Source organism: Hypomesus nipponensis, chromosome 25, assembly GCF_054491055.1.
Source record: "Hypomesus nipponensis isolate SF chromosome 25, ASM5449105v1, whole genome shotgun sequence".
Lineage (NCBI taxonomy): Eukaryota > Metazoa > Chordata > Actinopteri > Osmeriformes > Osmeridae > Hypomesus > Hypomesus nipponensis.
In genome coordinates, this window is record NC_140385.1 from 7975917 (window position 1) to 8002501 (window position 26585).

Consider the following 26585-nt stretch of genomic DNA (forward strand, 5'->3'; position numbering starts at 1 on the left):
TGACGAGGTCACTGCTTGCTTTGTGCCTTGGGAGTTTCTTCCAGGGAGGGTGTATTGGGCTTCTTGGCAGCACTGTGCTAGCTGTATTAGAAACGCAGTGATACTTGTGTTGAAATGCATGAGCATCATGTTATGGCGTGTAGACTGTGTTGTTTATATCAGACTTGTCGGTCAAAGCTTGCTTTTGACTTCATTATTGCTATAGCGATATAAATCTCCATCCCTGAACTCTGACCTTGATCTGTTTGTCCCTCAGACCTGAGAGCATGACCTCTGCCCTGCCCTTTAACCCCAGAGCAGCCTCTGCCCCCCAAGTCCCATATTTTGAGATGCCCAAACCTGTTAGGAATCAGGCAGAGGCCATGCCAACAGGGGTGCTCCCCAACCCCAAACCTAAACCCAAGCCCAAACCCAAGCCAGCAACCCGTCTCATCCCCTCTTCACCTGAGACTAAGGCTGGCCTTTCTGAGCCCACGTTCACTTCTGCCATGGAGCCACTGGTCAAACCACGGAGTCACATGACCAAGATGTCCATTCAGATTGGCACAGCATCAGGAAATACTGAGCCTGTTCAGTTCACTCTGAAGCCACCCTCTAAGAAACAGAAGATGCGCTCTTCCAAAACTGTGAAACATTTGCCTGACATTGCTCACACAGAAAAGAAAGATGCAAAGAAAGAGCAAGATCTGAAAGTTGTCCCTAAGACAACTGCTCCCACAAACATAGGACAATCTGAAGTCCTACCCAGGGATTGGGGGTAAGTGTGGCATAGAACACAATACTCCTATAACTCCTATGTGTAATGCTCATTCAGGTTGTGTAAGCGATGTTCTAGACTTAATATATACAGTATACATGTATATAGAACGGATGTATGTATTCTCATTTGAATGCAGTCAGATTGAGATTGAGTGTTCCACATGGCCTGACATATTTTTTGGTGTGCTTGTCCCTTTAGAACTGAAAGCGTGGACACATTGCTTCCATCTTGTCCAAGAGTCGCCAGTTCTCCTGGTTTCCCCTCTACAATAGTAACCAAAAAATCAGAGGCACACTCTGACCAGCGGTCACTTGATAAGGACCCACTTAGGGAGAGGCCTTTGAGAGAGAGCCCCAGAATCACTCCAGCCAATCAGAAATCTGTCCAGGACCAGAAATCCAAGGACAACATGGCCTCCATGGTGCCAAGCAGTCCCGAGCTGGCTACCATCCCCGGTTTTTCCTCCGCACCCCAACACAAAATGGAAACCCCAGAACTCCAAATGGAGCTTCTTAAAGTTAACCTGGCACCATGTGTCACAACAGTGTCCAGTTCAGCAAGTTTGCCATCAAGGCAGCCAAACAAAACTGCTGAGTTTCAGGATAGTAATTTACATGAGGATGAAAAGCCCTTATGGGAGGTATCACAGAAGGAGCAGGCAGCTATGAGACCTTCCTCCTTTGGTGGTTTAGATGTAGAGTATGTAGACGATCAATTGGAAGTAACGGTAGCATTACTCCCATCTTCTCAAAATGAAAACTCTGTTCATGTATTTACGTCTGATACAGAGCCCAATGCAGAGGTTTCTAAGATGTTGGGAACACCGAGTATGGCTAATCTACTGCCAACCTGTCCCCAAGCTTCAAGTATTCCTGGATTGCCTTCTTTAAGTCAGACGCAGTCAGCTGGCTGGCCAGTGGAAAGAAACTCCCTGGTCAAGATATCTTTTCAAAAGAGGTCAGGATCCTTATTATCACATTTAGATAATGTTGATGGAGTTTATTGGGATCGTGAAATGTGTGCAAAAATGGTGGATATGACACCATCCTGCCCAAGAGCATCCCTTATTCCTGGCTTCCCGTTTGCCCCAAGACAAGAGCCCTGCATGGTTGACCTTCTACCTACATGTCCCAGGAAAAGCAGCATTCTAGGTGTACCCTCCAGAGAGACAGGCATGTCCAGAGATGAAGACTGGATTGTGGACAGACATCCAGTGTGGGAAAAGCCAGTGAGGATAAGAGAAGGATGTATTCTACAGATGAATAAGGAAGTCACTATGGAGGAGGCTGAAACGAGGAGGAAAATGGTAGACATGTTGCCTACTTGCCCAAGAAAAGCCAGTGTTTCTGGCTTCCCTTCAGCACCAATGCCCAAAAACAGAATGGTAAACATTTTGCCTACCTGCCCCAAACGAGCTAGAATTTCAGGTTTACCTTCTACTGACCCAGTCAAGTCTAGTGATGAAGATTGGGCTGTTGACAAAAGGCCACTGTGGCAGAAGCCATTGAAGAAATATGATTTCTTAATACCATCTGTTTCTCCAGTTATGAGTAAATATGAGGATATGTTTAGGCTGTTGCCTTCTTGTCCAAAAGAGACCTCTATCCCAGGCTTCCCTACTGTGCCACAAAAGCTAGCTGGGACACCAAGTATGGTGAGCCTTCTGCCTTCATGTCCTGACATAACCAAGGTATCTGGTATACCATCTAGACATCAAAATCTGTCAAAGAATCTTGACTGGCATGCTCTGAGAAGATCGTTCATTGAGAGGCCACTGAATAAAAAGCCACAATATGGGATTAAAGTATTATTATGTCAGAATGCCAAACACATAAAAGACATGGTCAAACTGTTACCATCTTGTCCAAGACAAGCTAGCATTCCTGGCTTTCCCTCGGCACCTCAACGAGAGCCAAGTATGGTTAACCTTCTTCCTACATGCCCTAAGGTGGCCAGAGTTCCAGGTTTCCCCTCAGTACAGCCACGGAGATGTAGGGATGAAGCTTGGCTTGTAAACCGTAGTCCACTATGGCAGAAGTCATTGAAGAAAAGTCACCTATTTGATATTCCTATGCCTCCAGTTCAGTGTAAAGATGAAGAAATAGTGAGGATGTTCGCTTTGGTGCCATCTTGCCCAAGGCAGACTAGAATCCCTGGGTTTCCCACTGTACAAAGACAAGAGCCATGCATGGTTGACCTTCTTCCTACTTGTGCAAGAGTAGCAAGAGTTCCGGGCTTCCCATCAAGAGAATCAGCTGGATCCAAAGATGGAGATTGGGTTGTGGACAGAAGGCTGTTGTGGGAAAAGTCACTGCAGAAAAAAGATCTATCAATAATCTCTCCATCTCTCTATAAAGATGACAAAATGTGGAAAAACATGGTAGATTTGATGCCATCTTGTCCAAGAAAGGCCAGTGTACCTGGGTTTCCTTCTGCACCCAGACAGAGGACAGCTAAAATCCCAAGCATTGTAAATCTACGTCCCTCTTGTCCAAAAGTATCGAGGGTTCCTGGCTTACCAAGTATTGACCAGGCACATGCAGTTGAGTGGCCAGTGAATAGAGAGTCTCTGTTCAACAAGGTGTTCGCACAAAGGCCAGGATTGCTTCACTTTGAGGACATGTCACATTTTCCTTGTAAAATGGTTACAAATATGACAAATATGTTACCATCTTGTCCAAGTAAGGCTAGAATTCCAGGCTTCCCCTCTGCACCAAGGCAAGAGACAAGTATGGTATACCTCTTGCCTACATGTCCTCAGGTAGCAAGAGTTTTAGGGTTACCTTCAAGACAATCAGTCAAAAATGAGGATATATTTGTGGACAGATGTTCTCTGTGGCAGAAGCCACTAAAGAAAGGTCACGTGTTGATTTTGCCAATTTACCAAACTCATGATAAAAACATTCATGGGATGGTAGCAATGGTGCCAACTTGTCCTAGACAGGCTAGTATTCCAGGCTTCCCCTCTGCACCACAGAGGCAAGCAGACACACCAAGTAGGATGTGTTTACTTCCCACCTGTCCTAAATCATCCCAGATTCCAGGTTTTCCATCTAAACAACCTGTTGATTCTGAAGATAAAGTATGGTGTTTAGAGAGAGAATCTCTGTGGGAGAGGCCATTACATAAAGTTAAGGTGAAAATGTGTTCACATGTCTGTACATCATACGACAACAAAGAATTTGTGAAAGAAATGGCAGCTATGTTACCATCATGTCCACTCAAGACCAGTATTCCAGGGTTGCCCTCTCAGCTGAAGTTAGTAGAAACTCCAGTTATGCATAGCCTGTTGTCCACTTGTCCTAGGAGCTCCAGAGTTTCTGGTTTGCCATCAAGAGTACCAGTAGATACAGATGAAGGTCACTGGCATGCCAGTAAGAGGCCTTTGTTGCTCAGACCATTAAAGAAAAGAGCAAAAGTTGTTATTCAGTCGAGTCAATCTTTCAAAGAAAAAGCAATGGTAAGAATTATGGTTTCAATGTTGCCGCCCTGCTCTAGAAATGCTACTATTCCAGGCTTTCCTTCAAAGTGTAAACAGAGACCTCAGAGTATTTTTGGACTTGAGAAAGCCCCTAGTATGCTAAATATTTTACCCACCTGTCCAAAGCATACAACAGTTCCAGGTTTACCATCCAGAGACCCTGTGGAAATGTCAAAGGTTGGTTGGCATGTAAACAGGCAGTCATTGTGGAATAAACCATTGACTAAAAGAAAGGGGATTGTTTGTCAGTTTCACCCAATTGAGATGTCATTGAGAGACAAAGAAATAATGCTGAGTATGGTGCCATCCTGTCCAAGACATGCCACCATCCCTGGTTTTCCATCTAAAGTGGTTTGTGTCAGTAGGGTTCAGAAAGAGCAATTTTTGACTTGTCTGTCATCAACTTGCCCTGAAAGTTCCTGCATCATTGGTTTTCCTTCGAGACAGTCGTCATTGTCTGATATCAGAGTAGAGCACTGGCCCACAGTTAAGAGTGTATTATGGGAGAAACCGCTCAAGACATTAGCTAGGACTCAGATATTATCCCTATCTCAGGGACAGAGTTGTTACAGACACAAACTCGTGAGAAATGCTATGGTGTCTCTTGTACCATCATGTCCAATTGTTGCGCTCTTTCCAGGATTTCCTTCTCTGTCACAACTTAATGTAGAAAAGCTTACAAGTATGGTAGATATTGTACCAACATGTCCTATGTTGTCTTCTATTCTGGGGCTTCCATCCACAAATACACATACAGTAGAGAGTCGAGTAAAGGGTTGGCCATTGGGGAATAAACCATTGCTGGAGAAACCATTGAAAGAGAGTGCTGTAACAATACATACACCCCCGATTATTGATATTATAAGATCTGATAAAAACTTGAGGAAACACATGATGGCTTTAGAACCAACATGTCCAAGGAAAGCCAGGATACCTGGATTTCCATCAACCCCAAAACACAGAATAAAGGAATCTTTTACAGCTTCGATCGAATCATGCCGCTCGAATGGTTCTAAAGTCTCTGCAGCAGTTACAGGCCATAGAGGAGAGATTCTGATTCGACAGTGGCCGGTAGAGGAGATGCCAGTTGGAGAAAAGTCCCATAAAGAAGCATCAGTGGGATCTTTTAATTCCAACCATGATGTACCAGATGATGTCAAGAAAAGGATGGAGGCAATGTTGCTTCCCAGGCCAAGCAAGACCCCAGTCTCTGAACTGTCATCTGTACAAACCCAAATGTCTCACCACAGTGGAGGAAAAGCTCATCAAAGCAGTGACATCAAAATAGTGGCGAAAGAGGAAGTACAAGGATCAAAAGATGGTTCAGTGATGGAGGGGCTCAGAGTGGAAGGGGTCTTTTGGACACAAAATGAGGCTCAAGAAGTGGGCATTCTAGAAAAAGGGTGAGTTAGTGGGACAAGGATAGCAGACAACTTAGAAGCTGCATGATAGCATTTGTTTTAACATGTCTCTCGCTGCAGTCAATGGATAGTGTTTGAAACATTTGCTTTTGGACTCTATTTTCAGACACTTATACTGCAGAATGTGGCACTCTATGCCCACAGATATGCCATTATTCTTGACTGTCAGAGAGAGGTGGGTTAAGTTGGTTTGCAAATGTATGGTAGCTGTTGGCTTTTTGGGCTGTTTTGTACTGATCAACACCTGACTGACAGCCTTGGGATTTCTAATCACTGCCTTACGCATGTTGTGCTTCTACTTTATGATTCATCGTATTCATGGCGTTCCTTTGTTCATGTTACTGTCTTTCAGCCCCTCTCCTCCGTCTCCAACCCAAGAAGGACAGCTAGTATTAAATGAGATGAAAGGAGCTGTTAAAAAAGATTCAAAGGAAACCAATCTGAACTTAGTTGATGGTCAATCAATAGTGGCCTTTAAGGAATCACCCATGGATGTTACAGTAAATAAAGTATTTGTGTCAGAATCTGGTTTAGATGTTGAGAAAAAGGAGACTATATTGGCTAGGGAGACGAAGGTGGTTACTGCATTAGTGGAAACAGTGGATGCAATCACACACACTGGTGGGGGGTAAGTGTCGGAAACCCCAGAATCACTGCTTGCTTGTGTTACTTTAATCCGCCTGGTTTTATAGTTTTGGTCCAGCATTCACAGATTGTTGGTCATAGTACAGTTGTAATATTGTTGGATTAAAAAGCATGCAATGAGTGACACTTTAGTCTTTCTTCACAGATCAAGCATGAATGTTTTTGGCTATAGAATCGCTTTTTTGGGTTGCTGTAAGTCATCTTAGACTGACCAGAGTTTCCCCTCTTCTCAGACCTGAAAACATGGTTCCTTTGCTGCCATCGTGTCCAGGTGTTGCTACATCACCAGGGTTTCCCTCCAGGGAAACGACCACAAAGGCTCACTTAAAGGATGCACTGGTGGACAAGACCGTATTATGGGAGAGGGCTCCAAAGGAGGCTCTAGACCTGGCAATGGATATATCACCGCACGAAAGGGAGACAATGAAAGGAATTTCAGACATGGTTCCATCTTGTCCCAATGCTGCCACCATACCTGGATTTCCATCTGCACAGCAACCAAAGCTTAGGGAAGAGAAAATAGAGCATGAACTTTATATGGAAAATGTACTGCCATCTTACCCAAGACTTGACGACGGAGAGTGTTCAGATAATGAAACAATCAGAAACAATCCATACACCGTCGGAGAAACAGAGGTCATTGCATCCACGTCCCATTTGGACAAATTAATGGAAGATAAAGAGTTAAGGAAGCACGTGGTGGATATAAAGTCACCTTGCCATAATGAGACCAGGAGTCCCAGCTTTATCTCAACGCCTCGTTCAAAAGCTGTTCACTTTAGTCCAAGTATGGTAAACCTTTTACAATCTTGCCCCCAATATTCTGGTCTGCTTGGTTGGCCATCTACTGCTGATGCTAGTAGAAAAGACTGGTATATAAGTCAAGAACCTGTATGGGAGGCACCTCCAAAGGAAAAGCTTTTTTTCAACAGAGAGGGCTTAAAATATGATAAGGAAGCTATGAAGGAAATGGTTGCCTTAGCGCCAACATGCCCTGAAGCTGCCAGCATTCCAGGCTTCCCCTCCTTCCCCCGGCGCAAGACTGAGATAGAATCAAATATGGTTAATCTTCTGTTGTCTATCCCCAAAGTTTCAAGTATAGCAGGTTTTCAATCCACTGAGGGAAATTATACAAAAGAATGGCCAAAAGACAAAGTGTTACTTTGGGAAAAACAAGTCAAAGACAAAAGCACTGTCTCAATAGACAGCTACCAAGGAGGAGAGATGACAAGAGGCATGGTAGCTATGGTACCAGCTTGTCCAAAAAAAGCTAGGGCTGCTGGTTTCCCCTCCATGCCTCACTCCAGTTCAGATATGGGATCGCTTCTCTCGTCCTGCCCAAAGGTCTCAAGTGTATCTGGTTTCCCATCTACTGAGGCCGTTGATAGACAAGACTGGCTTATGAATCATACACCCCTATGGGAGAAGCAGACAAAGGAAAAGATTACATTCATGGACATATCAAATGAAGATAAAGGTAAAATGAACGGAATGTCAGCTCTGGTGCCATCCTGTCCAAAAGAGGCAAGGACTCCTGGCTTCCCCTCAGTACCAGAACCAAAACACATTTACTATGGACCTAGTATGGTTAATATGTTGTCCTCGTGCCCAAGAGTGTCCAGTATATCAGGTATGCCATCCATTGATGGAGATAGTAGGAATACATGGGTGACATATCAGGAACCACTATGGGAGAAGCAATTGAAGGAGAGGCCCATGGTGACTGCATACACACCAGATGTGATGGTGAAAGATCAGATGAAAGCTATGGTGCTCTTGGTACCTTCCTGTCCAAAAGAGGCTCTTATACCCGGATTCCCGTCTGTACCCAAACCCAAACTGGTTCGCTGTGAACCAAGTATGCTAAGCCTACTATCATCTTGCCCAAAATCCTCTTGTATTCCAGGCTTTGCCTCATCATTGGAGGCTTCTAAAAGAGACTGGTTTATTAGTATTCATCCATTGTGGGAAAAACATAGGAAGGTGAAGTCAGTTGTAATCTACGGAAGATCAGATCAAGACAAAGATGAAGTAAAAGCAATGATGGCTATAGTGCCATCCTGTCCTAAACATGCTCGTATTCCAGGTTTTCCCTCAGTGCCACAACCCAAAGTAGTCTACTATGCACCAAATCTTTCCAACCTTCTTCCATCATGCCCCAAAGTATCCAGTATGGCTGGTTTCCCATCCACTCAGGAAGCTAACAGTAAAGACTGGCAAACAGACTGTCAGCCATTATGGAAGAAAGAAATTAAGGAAAAGCGGATATTAATTATCGATGGATTTGAAAAAGGCAATCATGATATGAAAGGAATGGTTTCCCTTGTACCAACTTGTCCAAAAGCAGCCCTGACCCCTGGTTTTCCATCTGTCCCACTGCCCAGAGTGGTATATTTTGGGACAATGCCAAGTATGATTCATCTTTCACTCTCTCTTCCAAAATGCTCAACTATTCCAGGCTGCCCATCATCTGATCAAACTAAGAGGAAAGAATGGCTTACAGAAACTGAACCGCTGTGGAAGAAGGAACCAAAGAACAGGACACTAATGATCGAAAAATCTAGAAAAGAAGCAAACATGACGACACCAATGCTGGCTCTGGTGCCATGCTGTCCAAAACTGTCATGTATACCTGGTTTTCCATCTGTTCCAAATCCTAAAGTTGTGTATTATGGACCGAATATAGTCAATCTGCTCCCACTCTGCCCCCAAGTCTCTAATATCCCAGGGTTTGCCTCACTTAAATATGATAAGCAAGCAGAATGGGTCACTAAACACGGTTCATTGATAGAGCAACCACAAAAAGAGAGAACGTTTGTTATTCATGAAGCAGAACTTGGCATAGATACTTCCAAAAACATGTTTGCATTAGTACCATCTTGCCCACATGCTGCAAAGATTCCTGGCTTCCCCTCCGCACCACAACACAAGATGATGAGTCTGGTACCCTTATGCCCCAAAGTTTCAAGTCTCCCAGGCATTGCAACCACTGAGGAACACTTGGATTGGCTTGTTGACCCAAACCCACTGTGGGAAGAACTTCACAAGAAAAAGAAGGAAACTGTTTTTGCAATAGACAGTCCAAAACAAGACAGGGAAATCATTAAAGAAATGGTGGCCTTGGTGTCGTCTTGTCCAGAAGCTGCCAGGACTCCTGGCTTCCCCTCTGCACCTAATCCCAAAGCTAGGGAGCCAAATATGCTGAGTCTGGTCCCTTACAACAACAAAACCTCCTGCCTACCTGGTTTCCCATCCACCTCTAAAGGCCCAAGAGAAGATTGCTTACTAGAATCAAACCCTTTGTGGGTAAAGCCACAGAAAAAGCAATTAGACATCTTGACACCAGTCTGTCAAGCTCAGGAAAGACCCTCTAGTGATGCAATGAGCAGTATGTTGTTCATGGTCCCATCATGCCCAAGAGAAACTCTTATGCCTGGTTTCCCTTCAGCTAAAATTCAAAATAGATCCCCAAACATCACAAGTTTACTTGCATCTGCCCCATATGTTTCAGCTATTCCTGGATTCCCATCAGCAAGAGTGGTTAGTTCAGATCAGAAGAATACAGAGGTAGTAATTACTAAGCCCCTCTTTGAGAAGCCAGAGAAAAATAAGAAAGCCATTATTACATCTGTGTCAGCAGAAGACATTGAAAAAATGAAGAATATGGTAGCAATGGCACCCTCATGTCCAGCTGAGAGTCGTATCCCTGGATTACCATCCATATCTCCACCGAAAGCAATAGCTGCCCTTCTGCCACCGTCACGCCCCAAGGAAACAAGCAAACCTGGTCACCTCAATGATCTACCGTGCAGTTCAGATTCTGGAGATGGTAAGCTCTAATTTCCATTGCTTTAAGGTTGGCTCCTATTACCTTAAAGTCATTTCTGAAACAGTGTAATTCCTCAAAATTGCATTGGATCATACTCATTTATTTGGTTTGTAGTGAAAACTTTGCGTGTCGAAGAAGAGTTGAAAGATGGTGAGAGAGAAATGGCAGATCTTGCTGTAGATAAGGGGTAAGTGAATACGTCTAGGCCTCCATGCATGGGTTGCAGTGAAATTGGATACATAAGGGTGCTGGTCTTTTTTGTCTCACTTTATTTGCTGGTTAACATAAACGATAGCATAGTAGATCTAGACACATCTTAGAATGCATGGTTTGGTTGGTGATGTGTATGATCAGATAGTTTAGATCAAATAATGCAGACTCAATTGAGTAACATGAGAACATCATGAGTAATCTACAGTATCAATATTTTACTGCAGTGCATTTCATCCACTGTTCTTCTTGTGGCATGGAATCTGTGGAGACATTGTTCTCAATATGCATATGCTTATATGATATCAGTGTCCCTAGCAACCATCATAGAGAGAAGCTTTCGGAAGAAGAATTCCATCCCAAGCAGAAATCTTGGGAGAGCACAGAGTCAGAGCTAGTTTTAGAGTGGGAAGTGCTGGAAGCTGAGGACTCAGAAAAGGACTCAGAGACAGAGAAAGAGCCCTCAGGCCTTGTGCAGGCCCTTGTAGGTGTCTTCCACAGAGGGTGAGTTGGCCATTGGTGTGAAGTTGATCCCCTCAGAGACTCACCAGTTAATTCCATTTGTCTTACTTGTTTGTATTTCATTGCATTCATAACGTAATCAGTAGTTCTAAATTCCTGACAGATGTGTGAATCATCTGTAGTATTGAAACCTTAAATGCTACACTGTAGCATATAGCATGCCTGTTAAGGATTTCAATTCCTGACTTTAGTATCCCTCTCTTGTAGTTATGAAACAGTAGCGTCCATTTTGGGGCCTTCCAGCTCCGTTCCAGCTGAAGGGGCAAACCAGGTCCTTTCATCCTCTGTGGAAACAGAGATCCACTTAGGTAGTACCTCTACCACTCTCCCAGATCCCTCTCCCCTCATTCCGGATGCAATCTCTGTGGAGTCAGCACACCGTGAAGGCTTGGTTCAAACCAATATAGCCATTGATCTTCCCACAACTGCTGAACCCTACATGTGGACTCCAGCAGGAGATCGATCCGAATCTCCATCCCCAACCACATACAGTGATGATGGTTTTGTTGGAGCAGTAGGCCCGGGTAGTATGAAGAAATGGCCCCCACTCACGGCAGCTGACCTTTCAGAGATCTCAAAAGAAGACTTTGGTGTAGCAAAGGAAGAGGAGACTTCGGCTGGCTCGTGGGATCATCTAGGAGAGAAACCAGCTGTCACAGGGCAAGATTTGAGACAGATATCAGGTTGTGTTGAAGGTTTGGTAGCAGAGAAGCCAGTAGAGAATTTGAAGGATGAAATGGGAGCAGAACTATCAGCTTCTCTGGACAAGGGGTGAGTCTCCGGGGATAAAACCCTACTAAGAACTGTGTGGCTGCACGGCGTGGAGTACAAATGTGTTATACATTCATAACTTTGTTTCTGGATTTGCTCATCAATGCTCACTGTCTTGTATCTAGTGTCTGTCTTAATAGCCCTAAGCTGCTTGGTGATTCTAAGGCACTTATCTGGAGTACGGTGCAGCAGCAGTCTTAAATAGGGTGGTCAATGTCTGTGTGCTTAGTGTAGTGCAGTGTGGGAAATTGGTGAGTGTGCATGTTTGTTAAGAGAAATTATGAAGAGTTTTGGAGTTAGATTGCTTTCTTGCTGGGAGATTTCTTCTGTAGCCTGTCCCCTGGGTACGGACTTGGGTTTATAATCACGTATGATAGTTGCCCGTTTATGGATTGGGAATTCATAAAGATTAAAGATTTGTGTTTGACGTGATTCTTTTTCATCCTTAAGCCCCCAACACGCAAGCACAGAGGCCTCTCCTAATGCCACTCAGCCCTCCACAGACAAGTCACTGGTAGAGACATCTTCAGTGCCAAGAGAAATTGTCTTCGACAAATCATCTGAAGACCAGGTCCTCTCAATTGAACCACACACAGACGTTGTACGGCCTCAGCGAGGCAGGAAGCCACAACGGGATATTCCTCCAGATCTTCCACTGAAAGCCAGAGATCAAGGTGAAATGACTGCAAATCCTACTACAACGACGGTTCCACTGCGTCCTTTGAGGAGAAAGGACAGCCTAACTCCGGATCGCAACACAAATCCTCACGGTGCATCGCTCGATGTGGTTCCTCCTCGCCGTACAAAGAGCAGAGACGCCAGTCTTCCTCCTGAGTCTCAACAGAGTGCTGACGCACAAATTGGTGCCGCTAGCCAGTCAGTCCGTGCACAGCCAACGACTGAATTGGTCCTTCCTCCCAGGCTGAGAAAAAGAGATGGCAGTGTCCCTCTAGAGACAGGAAGTGCTGTTGCTCAGGCCAACACCAAGGTGGTCCCATCTCGGCCAGTGAGGAGACGGGACAGCAGTAGAGACTCATCACAGAGAGCCGACGCTCTCGTCCCTCGTTGTCGTGTAAAGAAAAGAGATGGCAGTGTCCCTTCAGAAGCCCCACAGAAAGCTGACGAAGCTGTGCTGCCAGCCTCAGACCCACCACACAGGCCTCTGAGGAGAAAAGATAGCCTCACAGCTGAGCCTCCCAAACAGAAAGCGGATGAACCAGGAAGCTTAACTTCCCAGGAGAACACCATCGCTGACACTGTTCCGGCCCATGGCGTAACAGCTTCCGAAGTTTCCAGCTGTCCTGAGCCTCCTCAGGACATGAACAAACCTGTCCAAGTAGCCGTGGGTCTGATTCCACCCAAGCCTCCCAGGAGGAGGGTGAGTCTCACTCCTGAACCTTCTCAGAAAGCACATCTCGAAGACATCAAGACTTCGGAGGCGGGAACAGAGCTTGTTCCTCCTGTGCGCTCAAGGAGAGCATCAAAGGCCACTCCTGAACCAACACAGAGACCCAATGACCTGGAAGATATCTCTGGCCGGTCGGCCACTGAGGAAGTCCCCACCATATGTAAAACAAAGACACAAGATGATCTCCCTATTAAGCCTGTCCAGACAGAGACAGACAGTGATTCAGGGGTTGGGGAGACTACCCCACTCTCAATCATCAGAATGATAGGCCCATCAAGGTGCAAGAAAACCCAAGGTCCTTCAGCAAAATCAGGAGAATCAGATGGTGCAGAAGAGACCACGGCTGTAGCGTCCACAGCTCCTGTCCCGATAAATAACCCGCTCAGGGACTCTCAAGTAAAACAGTCTCAGACTTCTACCGAAATGGCTACCACCGAGACAGTTGAAGAGGAGCCAACTGTGGCCTCAGCAGAAGACGCTGCCTCGCGTGTAAAGATGGAGGTCGAACAGCTCCTACCAGTCCCGATGCCACGAGTGAAGAAGCGCCTCAGTGGCACGTTCCCCAACGATTTCCCACCTCCAGACGTCACCTCTTCCGGTCTGTCCGATACCTCTACGACCACTGATGAACCCACCAGGCCCCCCAGGGAGAGGGGACGCTCACCTACAACCTCCAGAGGGCTGGATCCCCCTCAACATGGCGACAGGAGCAGCAGCCTCCCTCCTTTGTCCCCTGGAGACCCTTCGACACCCGACGAGCTGGTTGTACCCCTTCGTAGGAAAAGGAGCAGGGTCCAGATTGATGGCAGTGAGAGTGCACACCCGGCAGGTGGACCAGCGGGTCTTCCTGTTCCAAAACCAAGGGGAAGGAAACGTCTGAGTGGATCTTTCCCTGACGACTTCAATGCGCCCAGCCCCCTATCTTTATGTCCGCTAGAATCACCACCAAAAATGTCAGACCAGGATAGGACACTGAGGGATGAACCTTACCCCTCTCTCTTCCCTATGCCCTGTCCTAGGACAAGCCTAAAGTCCTTCTCTGATTTGATTCCTCCATTGGATTCTCCCATCTCTACTCAAAGTGATGCACCTGAGAGCAAGCTAACCCCGCCTCAGACGGATGAAGAACCAACCAGTCAGGAAGTCATGGAGAGTTCAGCATCAATGGAGACAAGTACTGAGGTGTCTGATGACGGGTTTGTTACAGTACAAGTCCCATCAGGGTTGAAACAGGAAGTAGACCCACAGGATGTTGCCGAAGAACAAGAACAAGCGGACGCCACAATTTCTGCGACAACAGACTCAGTGGAAGTCACGGCTGGTAAGAAGGCACTAGAGGAGAGCACAGAAAGCTGGACCTTTGCAGATACTGAGAGCTTTGTTACTGAGGACAGTGAAAAAGATGGAGCCGTCCCAGAAACAACACCTGCCTCCACTCCTGCCTCGGGACAGGAGGACTGGCTGCATGTAGACAGAGCCAGAGAGCCAGATCAGACGGAGACAGACTCGAGTAAAGAGATGGGGGTTGAAGAAGAGGTGGACTTTGGCTTTATGTCAATAGCAGTAGCTACCAGTGACTTAGAGGAGAAAGGGTAAGTTAAGTACAAAATAATTTGGAATACAGAGGTAGGTTAACCTAGGTCTGAAGTGTGTTTTGTGGACCATGTACATTTAAACCGTGTATGCCTTTTTTTGCATTTCTGTTCATTCTCGCTATTCTAACATAGAACTTTCCATTTTACTCATGGAGATCACTCTGTTGCTCATGGAGGTTCATCATGTTCAGGCTCATTTTGACCACACTTTATTCCTTGACCATGGTTGAACTGTGAAGGCTAATATTTCTCTACAAGTCTGTGGTGTTTTTTTTTTTTGCTTTTCTAAAGGCAACAGGATGCTTCCGAAGAGTCCTCGGGCCTTGCTCCGCCATTGCCTGGTCAGATGTCAACACCACAGCGCCAAGACAGTGCTGCTACCTCAGATGTATGTCGCTAATAGTTTACAGATAAGATGGTTGACTGAGTGACGGTCAGTGGGAGTGGTTATTACCCAGTGAATGTGTTGTTGATTCTTCAGGCACTGGAGTTCAGCCCTGGCCTGGTCACCTCCAGCCAGTCTCTGCTGGAGTGGTGCCAGGAAGTCACCCAGGGTCATAAGGGGGTCAAGATCACCAATTTCAGCACGTCCTGGAGGAATGGTCTGGCCTTCTGCGCAATCCTCCACCACTTCCACCCAGACAAGATGTATGAAAAACATCAGCTTTGTAAAAAAAGATTATTGAGCATTCTGTGTTCGTTCATGGGGTTGAATGTTAATTTTCCTTCTCATTCTTTAGAAACTTTGAAATGCTTGACCCATATGACATAAAGCGCAACAACAAGCAGGTGATTATCTCTGTGTGTGTGTGCCATGCCGTCATAATTTTACACGATCAACCAGCCCCCACAGAACATCTCCTTCTGTAATCACCCAATCTCCTCCCCACACCCAGGCCTTCGATGGCTTTGCCGAGGTGGGCATCTCTCGGCTGATGGAGCCCTCGGACATGGTTCTCCTGGCGGTGCCTGACCGCCTCATTGTGATGACCTACCTCAACCAGATCCGCACGTATTTCATGGGCCAGGAGCTGAGCGTCCTCCACATCGAGAAGAACAGCAGCGAGTCGAGCTACGCCGTGGCCGGAGAGAGCCGGCAGGGCGTCGACACGGAGGCGGCCACCCGCTACTACGCCCAGAAGCTCCAGGAGGAGGGGATAACCCTGGACACCAATGGGAGTGCTGCGGCAGAGGATGAAGCAGATTTGAAGACCAATAGGGACATGGTCCCGCCTCCCAGAACTAAACGAGCAGCAGGTGCAGGGAGTGCCCAGGCCCCAGTGGCACCACCTCGAACTCATTTCCTGTCCAAGTCTGGATTCTCCCATGTAAAGGATGCAGACCTGGTGAAGAAACGACGGTCTCAGAGGAGAAGTAGTTCTCCAGAGGAGTGTGATCCCGCAGAGGTAGGAAACGTCTTTCTCTACTTCCGTCTCATAACCGGGTCTAAAGTTCTCTATATCTCGGCCTTATCGCTTGCTATTCTTGTGTTGTTTTTCCAGGCTGCGTCGGGTCAAGAGGAGAGTGCTGGTGCTATGAGAAAATCAGAGACAGGCAAGTTAATTATGTGTTACTGTACCTGAAACTAAAAGTACCATATTCCAGTATTGATGATGAGTAATGAATTAAGTAATGATAGTAATTCTCAGGAGTCCTCATCGAAACCATTGCGGTATGACTCAACTCCCTTGTATTCCTTTGAGCAATTACCTCAACCATTGTGGTCATCAGAAATCACAAATCAGAGGGGGTTTTAATCGCCATGAAAGTTTGCACAGACAAGGAATTTACTTTGGCAGATGTTCATGTTCTGTATGAGCCAGTTAAAAATGAATTCCCATAATCCCCGTTATCGAGTTGCATTGTATTTTATTTAGTGGTACACGCTTTATACGCTGAGCCCAAGGGGGTTCTGTGTTGTTTTGAAGGTATTTCCTGACTCCAGTTTTGAGTTTGTTTACGTCTGTGATCTTCCCAGAAGGCAAAGCTCTAGAGGCATCTGGTGAGGAGACCAGACTGGCAGAGGACGGCCAGGTCAGTCTTCATTATAACCACAAATAAGTTGGCTCTGGTCTACTTTAACACAGAACCACAGCACCCTCAGCTCTAGAAGTTTCCTCGGATATAGCCTCGGTTTGTATGTGAGTGTGTGTCTGTCACTGTACTGACAGGACTCCAGCGAGTACGTCCTGAGTGAAATGTCGGCTCTGGAGGCGGAACAGAAGCACATCGACAGCAGAGCAGATGTGGTGGAGAGGAAACTCAGGCGACTGATGGAGACAGGTGCGGGAAGGAGGGAAGAAAGGAGAGAGAGAGGGGGAACTAAGGCCCTGTATATGTGCTGTATTGGTACAGTGTATGTTGCGGAGCTAGTAGAGTAAAACAGTATTCCTGTGGGCTCTGCTACCACAGGCAGTGACAAGGTGGATGAGGAGAAGTTAATCCAGGAGTGGTTCACGCTGGTCAACAAGAAAAACGCCCTCATCAGGAGGCAGGACCACCTTCAGCTACTGTAAGACACACACACACACATACACATATGTATAAACGCACATACACATATGTATACACACACACACACACACACACACATATATATACACACACACACATATACACACGCACATACACATATATACACACACACAGACATATACACACACACACACACACAAATATACTAAATCTACCCCATGTACCTGGTCCTATGCAGGCTGGAGGAGCAGGATTTGGAGAGGAAGTTTGAGATGCTAAACAAAGAACTGCGAGACATGATGGCTGTGGAGGGTAAGTTAGAAGAACACTATTCACATTATTTCTTCTTGACTTCTCGCCCAAAACAGGAACCAAGAGTATTTTTTTTCATGTCGACTGGGTGTTGGTGTTATTCTTTCTTACCACTACTTACGCAACATTTATTGGCTAATTCAGGCAGATACAGAACCGATTCTACAGGACAGCGTTTCCGTTTTGTTCTTCCATGACACGACATGACACTCTATATTGGTGTTTCATATAGAAACAGCAGAAACATAAGAGGAAGGCTAAATCTATTGAAAAACATAACTGTCGAGGATTCCAATATCAAACACAGCACTTCCCCTCTCTTTCCCTTCACCCCCCTCTGCTCTCGACCACGTCTCCCGACTTCCATCTCATATCCTTCTGTCCTGTGTCCTCGCTCTGGTCTGCGTGGTTCACCCTCCAGAGTGGCAGAAGACGCAGGCCCACCAGCACAGGGAGCAGCTGCTGCTGCAGGAGCTGGTGTCCCTGGTCAACCAGAGAGACGAGCTGCTTCACGACATCGACGCCAAGGAGAGAGGGTGAGACACCGGAGGACACGCGCGCATACACACACATGCACACTCATGCGCACACATACACACACACACACACACATGCACAGTTTGTGACAGCGTCTCTCTCTCCCTCTGCACTCAGGGCTCTGGAGGAGGATGAGAGACTGGAGAGAGGCCTTGAGCAGAGGAGGAGGAAGTACGCAGACAAGCGCAAGGAGAAGTGTGTGGTGCAGTGATTACACTGGTGTCAGCAATGGGAAGGCTCCCCTGGTCCACTCCCTGTGTGTGTGTGTGTGTGTGTGTGTGGGTGTGTGTGTGTTGAGGTTATCTAGTGATGCCAGAATGGAGTACAACTGACACTCCAAGAGCATACGACTGTAGCAGCATATGCAGGTATTGTTACTGTATAATGAGCAATACTTACTGTTCTGAGGACATATACATACTGTTCTGAGGCAAAACATGCTCCCTTGCTCATGTGGTTGAATCCCCTTTTGAAGCCTGTCTCTGACTGTTGATCAATCACTTGACACTATTTGAGTTTGTGTGTGTGTGGATTTCATATATTCTGAAGTGTCTGTTGTTACATACTCTCTTTATTGTGAATGCATGAAGTGTGTGTGTGTGAGAGTGTGTGTGTGAGCGTGTGAGTACACTACAGTAAGATGGGGTTACATAATCAATGACTGCATAGAGTTGGTTCAAACAGGCAAATGAGGCCCGGTCACCTTACTGAAGTATAAGAACTATTACAGTATGCTGACTGAGGTATTCAACTGAAATTTTTTTCACTGAATGTAATGTCAAGGGTATTACAGTCCTAATGTGCCAAGTATACCAAAGATTTACTCATATGAGTAGTTCATTTTCCTTGAGAAAGACAAGGACACATGTGCCTAAGGAATGCTATAGGTTTCAAGTTTTTTTTTACAGTATGTTGAATTTTGCAGACAGTTGGAGATACTTGGTGAAATGGGAAAAAGGCAGTTACAAAGGTCAGCCAAGCGGGAAAAAAATCATTTAATTTATAGGTTTTATTTATCGATATTCTCCAGATATCTTGCATTTAAACCTGTCATTTTATTGTGTAACTTAAACAGGTCATAAATTAGTTATGATGCAGTATGAATAAGAAACACTATACACTCTTAATGTTAGTGTATAGTGTAAATGTTCAATGTTACTGATATGCCACTGTGGTATAGAAAACACCTGCCTTTAACCAGAATAGAAGAGGTTTATCATGACTGAAATATCAATACTTCTGAATTTCTACAGTATTTTAATACTGGATCAGATAACTTTATCAGTTCGTGAGAGCAGTAAATGAGAAATAAGGGTTACAGGAACATGATACTTCTTAGCTCGTTTAGGCATATTTTGTGAGACGTAATGTTGTTTTGGTTTTAGATAGTTTGAAGTTATTTCCCAGCTTGTATACCCATCCCTGTTACTCTTCTAACTGTGGTCATGTTTATCACTCCCAGGGTGTGTTTGAGTGTGTGTGAGTTTGAGTTTGTTAACTGCCTTTTGGGAGAAAGTTGTAATTGTTTTATTGTTGAATTTGCACTATTTGTAAAGTTTGGAAAATAAAGAGAATAATTTGTGACTTAGATATGCTTCACTTTATACAGTATATCCTTACTGTCAAAACATCATGACTCAAGTTGTTCATTCAATCTTTAGTGGGATAGTTATTGCAAAGCTAGTGAACAGAACTGTATGAGAGCAACAACACAGTCATGGAGATCCCTAACTGTTAAGGTCAGGTGGTTCTGAATCAATGTAAAATATATATGGGGATAGTTCACAGCAAGGGAATTTCACTGCAGATCAAGAGGTTGCAGGTTCAAATCCCCCTGTGTGATGGTCTGCTGCATAGGTAAGGTATTTTTTTCCTGTATAATTTTTTTTTAATATAATTGATTTTTGTAGCAAAAGAGCAAACTCGCCTCTTGATACAAGTGTTGAGAATATGTAGCCCCTAAAATCACAACTCTAGAAATACAATAAAAACTAAACAAGATGATTTCAATATTTTCAATTAGAGATATGACAAATAACTGCACCGACAGTTCTTTACTTCCAATGAGTGGAACACATTTCTCATTTAAAAAGTTTCACAATATACACTTTGCTTATCTCTCAAGTGTATTTAGAATTTTTATTCTTGTGACTCGAGCAAAAAATAGAAAAGAGAAGTTTGATGTATTGACCAATAGTTTGTCATAACTGTGTGCGTTCTAATCTTCTCACCTGCTCCATAGCTGTTTGTTATATAAATTGCATGGTTTTGCACTTGAAAATATAATACATATTTCACATGTATTATATTTCATTAAAAGATTATCTAAAATATGTGTAATCAAAAATACAACAAAACTGACTCATATATTATAGGAATATAAAGCGGAACTATTTGATATAGGGTTGTATCAATTTATCAGATCTGGAGTGAGTGTTGTTCTTGGAGGGTAATTACACTGGCGTAGCAACATTCCTTTATTTTCAAGGCTTCCTGCTACTTCAAGAGGGTAGGTTCAGAATAGCAGGCAAGGCAACGTCACTGGAATCATGTCCAGAAACAGGAACGATAATAAAACAAAAAACAAAACCCTCCTCCTTTTTTCAGCAGTAATGTTTTGTCATTTAATCAATGCCAAACACTGACAGGTCTGAACGCGGTTGGGAAAAATGACAATTTTGTGGTTAATTTTGTCTGTCAGGTGTACTGTACTTTGGTCATGGTTATATATTGTGTATTCCATAGCTGAAGACACATCAGAGGAAGGTAAACCAGATGTTCATATACGTAGTTTGAAATAATTGATTTGTCATCTGTGTTTTATGTACAGAAGTTAATTGTATCTGCTGTCTCAGCCTATGTATTTTTTTCTAAATTAATTTTTTAAATTATGCTAGATTTCAAACAAAGATTCTATCTGATTTCCTACATTTTACAATTACTGAGTTTTGATGGTGCTCTGTTCTTTTTATTTTATAGCATCACCCCCCACAAAAAAAATATAACAGATATACTTTTCTTATTGACAATTTGTTCTTCAGAAACTTGCCTCCCTTAATCTCCTTTCTCTCCTAGTGGAACTGTTCAACTCTGTGAAACTGGACAAACTAGGATGGAAATCTTACCCCCCAGCTGAAGTAAGTAAAATACATTAAAAGTAAAGTAAAAGTAAATCTAACTCCTCTTTCAAGACAAAAATAAACGCTTACAAGGTCTTTGTTTGGTATTTAGGATAAAAGATTAACAAAAAGCATAGCAACTGGCAACAGAGTTACATAGCTTCTGCGAGTCATTCCATGTTTTGAAGCAATTTGTTCTCATTGTCCTCAATCTTGCGATGTCAAGAGAGCAGTGGTCTTCAGCCCTGGTCCTTAGGGCCCACTGTCCTGTATGTTCTAGATGTTTCCCTGCTCCAACACACCTGATTCAAATGAACTGGTCATAATCAGGCTTCAGGGGAGCTTGATAACAACCCATTCATTTGAATCAGATGTGCTGGAGCAGCGGGAAAATCTATAACATACAGGATAGTGGGCCCTGAGGACCAGGGTTGAAGACCACTGCTCTAGTCAACTAATCTACCATCTTCTTGCATTAGTGGAATGAGATTCGTTATCAGGTGGGTTCAGAGAGTGCAGCCCCTGTTTATCAGGCCTGCACTCCCACCAGGAGCAGGTCATTACTAACCAAATGGATTGATAAGAAGGATGCCTACCGCTTGCTATTGGACATCACATTTGCCCAGGAAGAGGAGCCTACCAATCAGCCGATTCCCCTTCAGATCCACTTGCTTGAAACAACCCAAGCTCTGTCAAGCTTTCAAGATGGTCGGAACGTTTTGAGCCTTGTGACGTCGAAGGCTATTCCCGACACATTTGAGCCAAAGCAGTTACCAGAGTACTTTGACCGCAGGGTTGGTTTGGACCTTGGGCAGCTCTCACAGCGCGGCTTCCATCTTCGGTTCTCCTTTTCAGGAAACTGTGTCTTCATAGCTTCTGTTAGACTGTACTATAAAAGATGTCCAGGTTTTGTGCATGACCTGGTCAGGTTTGAGGGGGCCTCGGCTGCTTCGGGGCCCCAGACTGGTGTCTGTGTGGAGGGGGCGGTGAAGGAGGGCCCCTGTGAGAGGACCTGCCAGGAGGATGGGGTGTGGGGGCCGCTGGAAGGGGGGTGCATCTGTCCCCCTGGTCATCAGAGGGTGGGGGCCACCTGCCAAGGTTTGTAGACATCTCACAGTAAAGATTGAGTCAGATTGGAAAATCTATGCTGACAATATTGAAAGAACTGCTCAAGTATTGTAAATGCACCTGAGGTATGCTAAATAATTTTATAATCTAACAATTTTAGCATGTGTCGCTGGCTACCACAAGCCAACCAACGAGAGTGGAGGATGTCGTCTATGCCCACCCAATAGTTCAACAACCAGGGCGGGTGCTGTGGAGTGTGTCTGTGACCAGGGCTACTTACGGTTGCCTAGTGACCCATACAACATGGGATGCACACGTAAGCAACCTCAAGCACCATATACTCTGTCCCAAAAAGCTGGATGAAACCATTTGTAGAAACTGTTTTGTGAATTTCTTAATCAGCTGGTTAACTTGATTCTCTGTGTAATGATACCACTGGCATGAGTTACAAAGATATCGTCCCTCCCTAGGAAGTCCCTCCGCCCCAGTGAATGTGACAGTTCAGCGCCTGAAAAACTCCACGCTGTCTCTACGCTGGGGCCCTCCCCACGACACAGGAGGGAGACAGGAAGTAAAGTACGATGTGCATTGTCAGGAGAGGGAGGGTGACACAGACGGTCTGTGGAAAAAATGCGTGGATTTATTTCTATCTGCCTCAACCCAATTGACGACCACAGAAGTCAACCTCACAGGGGTGAACCCAAACTATGACTACCAGCTGTCAGTGAGGGCATGGAACGCAGTCTCTGACCACCAGCCCTCGGAAGCAAATCTTGCAAGTGTGGTCATTCACAGATGTGAGTCAGGCTAATGAATCAGTTCCTACTGCTGATGTCAACACTTGGTTACCGTCAAAGACACTTGTTGTATCAAAAATATTTCAGAGGAAACACAAACTAAAGCTTAAGTTCCTGTCATTTCTTTTGAAAGTTGTTCCTAAAGTGAAGGTCACGAAGGTCACTGATGACCCTCAGTCCCTTGAGCATCAGCAGGAAGACTTTTCTACCTGGGGGATTGTGGGCGGACTACTGGGAAGCCTTCTCCTATTGGCCCTGGTCTTGACTGCTGTGTGTACTCTGCGCCGTAAAAACATCCAGCTTAGGTAAACCTGAAAGATCACATTGTTTATAAGCCTTATGGTAGATAATTGTAGTGTAGCGTTCCACCTCTTAGCTCTATCTCGTTAGGGAACGTGTTGACGAGTTAACTAATGTAACCCTAATCCTGTTGACTTCAATACCATTAGTAATAACATAAGCTCTGTTTTTGCAGGGAGGATCCAGTCTTCCTGCCTCTTCACTCAGGTGTAAGATATCGCCGTGATGAGGACGTTCACCTCGACCTTCCGGAGCCCATCACCACAGGTGATTTAAAAAGCGAATCTGTCATTAATAATCGGCGCTGTATGCGAATGACAAGAAGTGACTATCGTAGGTTGAAAAACAAAACACGGTTTCTGGTTTCACACTTGTTCCACCACCCAAGCCCCCCTCTCTTCTCCTGACTCTTGTTCCGGGCAGCGCCTGGGGCAGTTCAGTTTCTGGAGAGTGTCAGTGACAGACTCCTGACCGGCCTGAAGGATTCCGTAGTGCATCGAAACAAACTGACCCTGGGCAAGGAGCTGGGGAAGGGTACGATTTAGTTCACAATTCTCACTCAGTACGAGCTCATGTCCTCATTTTCTTACATCCGGAAACTTTTAAAAGATTTAAAGATGCTGTTTTTCTGCTCTTCTTCCAGGGGAGTTTGGGACTGTCTACGAAGGCCTCTTCTCCCCAGAGGAAGAAATCAACATCAAAGTAGCAGTGAAGACCATGAAAGGTCATATGTTACTATATTAACTATATCCCTTAGGTCTCTGTATAGTGTCCTTCTGCCATTGTTTGCTGACATCATTTCATGCTACTGCAGTTGGAATATACAGCCAAGATGATTTGGAGGAGTTTCTGAAGGAAGCAGAAATTATGAAGCATTTTGATCATGAAAATGTGGTCAAACTTCTTGGTAAGATTCCCGTCATTCACCTTGATACCCTTCTTGGCACTTTCTAAACCTCAGCCCCCTTATGCAGCACTTGTGTTTGGTGAGATGGGGTGTAACTGCTGTCTTTGTCCTGCAGGGGTCACTTTGGAGCGTGAGCAGGACTCCCCTCTGCCGGTGCCTTTGGTGATCTTGCCCTTCATGAAGCATGGAGACCTGCGACGTTTCCTCGTCGCTACTCGCTACGGGGACATTCCCATGGTGATAAACACACACACACATGCACACACACACTCTCTGTTTCTCACCTTTGCAAAAACACATGGTCGATACATTGTCATTGTCAAAGTTAATCTTGATATTGACCTCTCCTGTTCCCCCCAGTTCGTACCCTACCAGAGTCTCTTACGCTTCATGATTGACATTGCTGCAGGGATGGAGTATCTCAGTTCCCATGGCTTCCTTCACAGAGACCTGGCTGCACGCAACTGCATGTGAGTCCAGCAGGGGGAGACAGTGAGGCCGATCAAAATGAACTGCGCAGCAACAGGCAGCATCACACATCAAAGCCTCCTTGTTCAGAAGAAGACTGCATCTCTGTCCTAACACCATTTGTATTCAGCTAAGGGCAGTATCGGAAGGAAGTGAGCAAATCTCTGAACCCAACAGATAGACTCAGAAAAAGAAAGGGGTTTTCAGAGGCCACAGTATTAAAGCTGCAAAGCTAAGGCGCTAACATTACAGTTGAGTTCAACACGACAAAACATTCTGTCACAGGTTGGGGGACGACTTACGTGTATGTGTGGCTGACTTCGGTCTTTCTAAGAACATCTACAGCAACAACTACTACAGGCAGAAAGTGTCTGTCCGAATGCCAGTCAAGTGGATGGCCATAGAGAGCCTGTCAGAGTCCATTTACACCAGCAAGAGTGATGTGGTAAGGCAAAGCTCACCTTTCTGCTCTACCATCCATTATCGGAGCAAAGCCTTCTCAAAAGGCTACCCAATGCACAAGTCAGTGACTGAATGTGTATGCCAACAATCCATGTGTGTCTCTTTCATCTTCCATCTGCCTGCTCTTTGTCATCCCCAGTGGTCCTTTGGGGTCACCATGTGGGAGATTGTATCCAGGGGAAGGACTCCATATCCAGGAATACACAACCATGAACTCCTAGAGCATCTGGAGGGAGAACACAGGCTCAAACAGCCAGACTGTGACGCCCAGCTGTCAGTTCTCACCTCACTCCAACTCTATTATACATGAATTCATGCAAGAGAGTCTTTGTGTTGGCGCGCTGTGAGAGGTGTAGGGTTAGGAGGGACTGTTAAGAACAGTCAAAAGTATTGTTCTCGCCTTTGAGGGTAGTTATATCATCACAAAACTAAAAGCATTATGTAACATAAAGTTGGCCTAGATGTGATGTGTTACATTTTACGGAGTGAAAACTCTTCATTTCCAGTCGGTTGCTCTTACAGAGTTGTTGACGACCTGAGATGTTCGTACAAAATGTACTCCTGGTTGCTCCCCAATAGCAATATGAATTGCCTAGTTTCTAATTGAATTCAATGTGAGCTGTATTGGCACTGTGACCAGGGGTTAGAGGACACAGGGCGTGGACAGGGGTGTCATTGTCATTGTAATCATATGTCCTTTCTCTCTCCCTCTCTCTCATTGTCTTTCAACCTCTTCCACTTTCAATTTCCTACTGTACCACCCCCCCCCCTCTATCTACCCCCACACCCCTCTATCTACCCCCCGACCCCCCCTCCCACACACACACACGTCTCTCTCTCTCTGTCAGATACGAGGTGATGCAGAGCTGTTGGCAGCGGGACGTTACACTGAGGCCTGGTTTCAGGGAGCTGGGGGAGAGGCTGAAGGCCCTTCTGTGTGCTCTGCCGGTCCTGGAGGCCTGCCAGGAAGCCCACTACATCAACCAGGGCCTGGAGGCAGCCTGCCAAGGGGGCGCCCAGGGAGACAACCTAGAGGGTGCTGCGAGGGGAAATGTTTACCTGCCCACCCCTACGCCTGCCAAAGTTCTACTCAATGAAGAAGAGAAGAAGAAAAATACGGAAGAAGAGGGGGAGGATGGCTACCTGCTGCAGACTGGGAAAGCAGTCAAGAAGGGGGAATAGGAGGCTGTACTGATAAAAAATATAATTTGTTGTTGCTTTTTAAACATGTCTGACAATACCCCACAAATATGATAGGAAAATGTTTAATTGTGATTGTAAAGATAATGGTGTAAGGTTGCACATTCCAAACTAATGTTGAATAAATACCTAAGATATTCCACACAAATCGTGGATGAGGGTATGAGTTCAGCTGTGCTTCACCTGCTTCTAGTAGAGCTTTCTGAGTAGGATTCTAGGAAACATGATTAATTACAACATGGGAAACATATTTTATGATTTATTTTAATGCCTCTACAGTTAAACACATGATTCAAAT

At 45.1% G+C, this 26585-nt stretch overlaps 2 protein-coding genes across 13 annotated transcripts in view; both read left to right on the forward strand.

Moving 5' to 3' along the window:
* The window catches only part of ehbp1l1a (EH domain binding protein 1-like 1a), a 30891-nt gene extending 11337 nt beyond the window's left edge, over positions 1-19554 (forward strand). For 4 of the 11 annotated variants that reach the window (XM_084690981.1, XM_084690983.1, XM_084690987.1 and 1 more), the window contains 20 exons: positions 257-757; positions 959-5644; positions 5769-5837; positions 6015-6290; positions 6541-10136; positions 10251-10323; positions 10656-10850; positions 11076-11639; positions 12090-14639; positions 14934-15030; positions 15124-15290; positions 15383-15431; positions 15539-16048; positions 16145-16196; positions 16621-16676; positions 16814-16925; positions 17055-17154; positions 17356-17429; positions 17851-17965; positions 18084-19554. In XM_084690981.1, coding sequence (XP_084547107.1) covers positions 257-757; positions 959-5644; positions 5769-5837; positions 6015-6290; positions 6541-10136; positions 10251-10323; positions 10656-10850; positions 11076-11639; positions 12090-14639; positions 14934-15030; positions 15124-15290; positions 15383-15431; positions 15539-16048; positions 16145-16196; positions 16621-16676; positions 16814-16925; positions 17055-17154; positions 17356-17429; positions 17851-17965; positions 18084-18177 — 13936 coding nt within the window. In that variant the 3' untranslated portion in view covers positions 18178-19554. Of the gene's footprint in view, positions 1-256; positions 758-958; positions 5645-5768; positions 5838-6014; positions 6291-6540; positions 10137-10250; positions 10324-10655; positions 10851-11075; positions 11640-12089; positions 14640-14933; positions 15031-15123; positions 15291-15382; positions 15432-15538; positions 16049-16144; positions 16197-16570; positions 16677-16813; positions 16926-17054; positions 17155-17355; positions 17430-17850; positions 17966-18083 lie in introns of those variants that run through there. The other 7 variants (XM_084690984.1, XM_084690982.1, XM_084690985.1 and 4 more) reach the window with 7 other exon arrangements.
* Positions 19555-20262: 708 nt separating this feature from the next.
* LOC146222163 (tyrosine-protein kinase receptor TYRO3) lies at positions 20263-26577 on the forward strand. 2 transcript variants are annotated; one of them, XM_084690993.1, is made up of 15 exons: positions 20266-20732; positions 21042-21103; positions 21565-22183; positions 22314-22469; positions 22624-22950; positions 23084-23255; positions 23426-23517; positions 23674-23784; positions 23894-23974; positions 24065-24157; positions 24273-24394; positions 24518-24627; positions 24911-25070; positions 25227-25360; positions 25936-26572. In XM_084690993.1, exons 1-15 carry the CDS (start codon positions 20636-20638, stop codon positions 26267-26269), a joined length of 2670 nt encoding a protein of 889 aa, XP_084547119.1. In that variant the 5' UTR covers positions 20266-20635; the 3' UTR covers positions 26270-26572. The 2 variants fall into 2 exon arrangements, with proteins under 2 accessions (XP_084547118.1, XP_084547119.1); XM_084690992.1 differs by having other exon boundaries at positions 20263-20732; positions 24273-24627; positions 25936-26577.
* The last annotated feature ends 8 nt before the right edge of the window (positions 26578-26585 follow it).

Excerpts from the sequence above, each read along its gene's own strand:
- LOC146222163 (XM_084690992.1), top strand. The coding sequence starts at position 20,636 with ATGACAATTTTGTGGTTAATTTTGTCTGTCAGGTGTACTGTACTTTGG. Across the intron at positions 22,951-23,083 it reads AAGTGTGGTCATTCACAGAT|TTGTTCCTAAAGTGAAGGTC; the intron begins GTGAGTCAGGCT and ends TTCTTTTGAAAG. Across the intron at positions 24,628-24,910 it reads CTGGCTGCACGCAACTGCAT|GTTGGGGGACGACTTACGTG; the intron begins GTGAGTCCAGCA and ends ATTCTGTCACAG.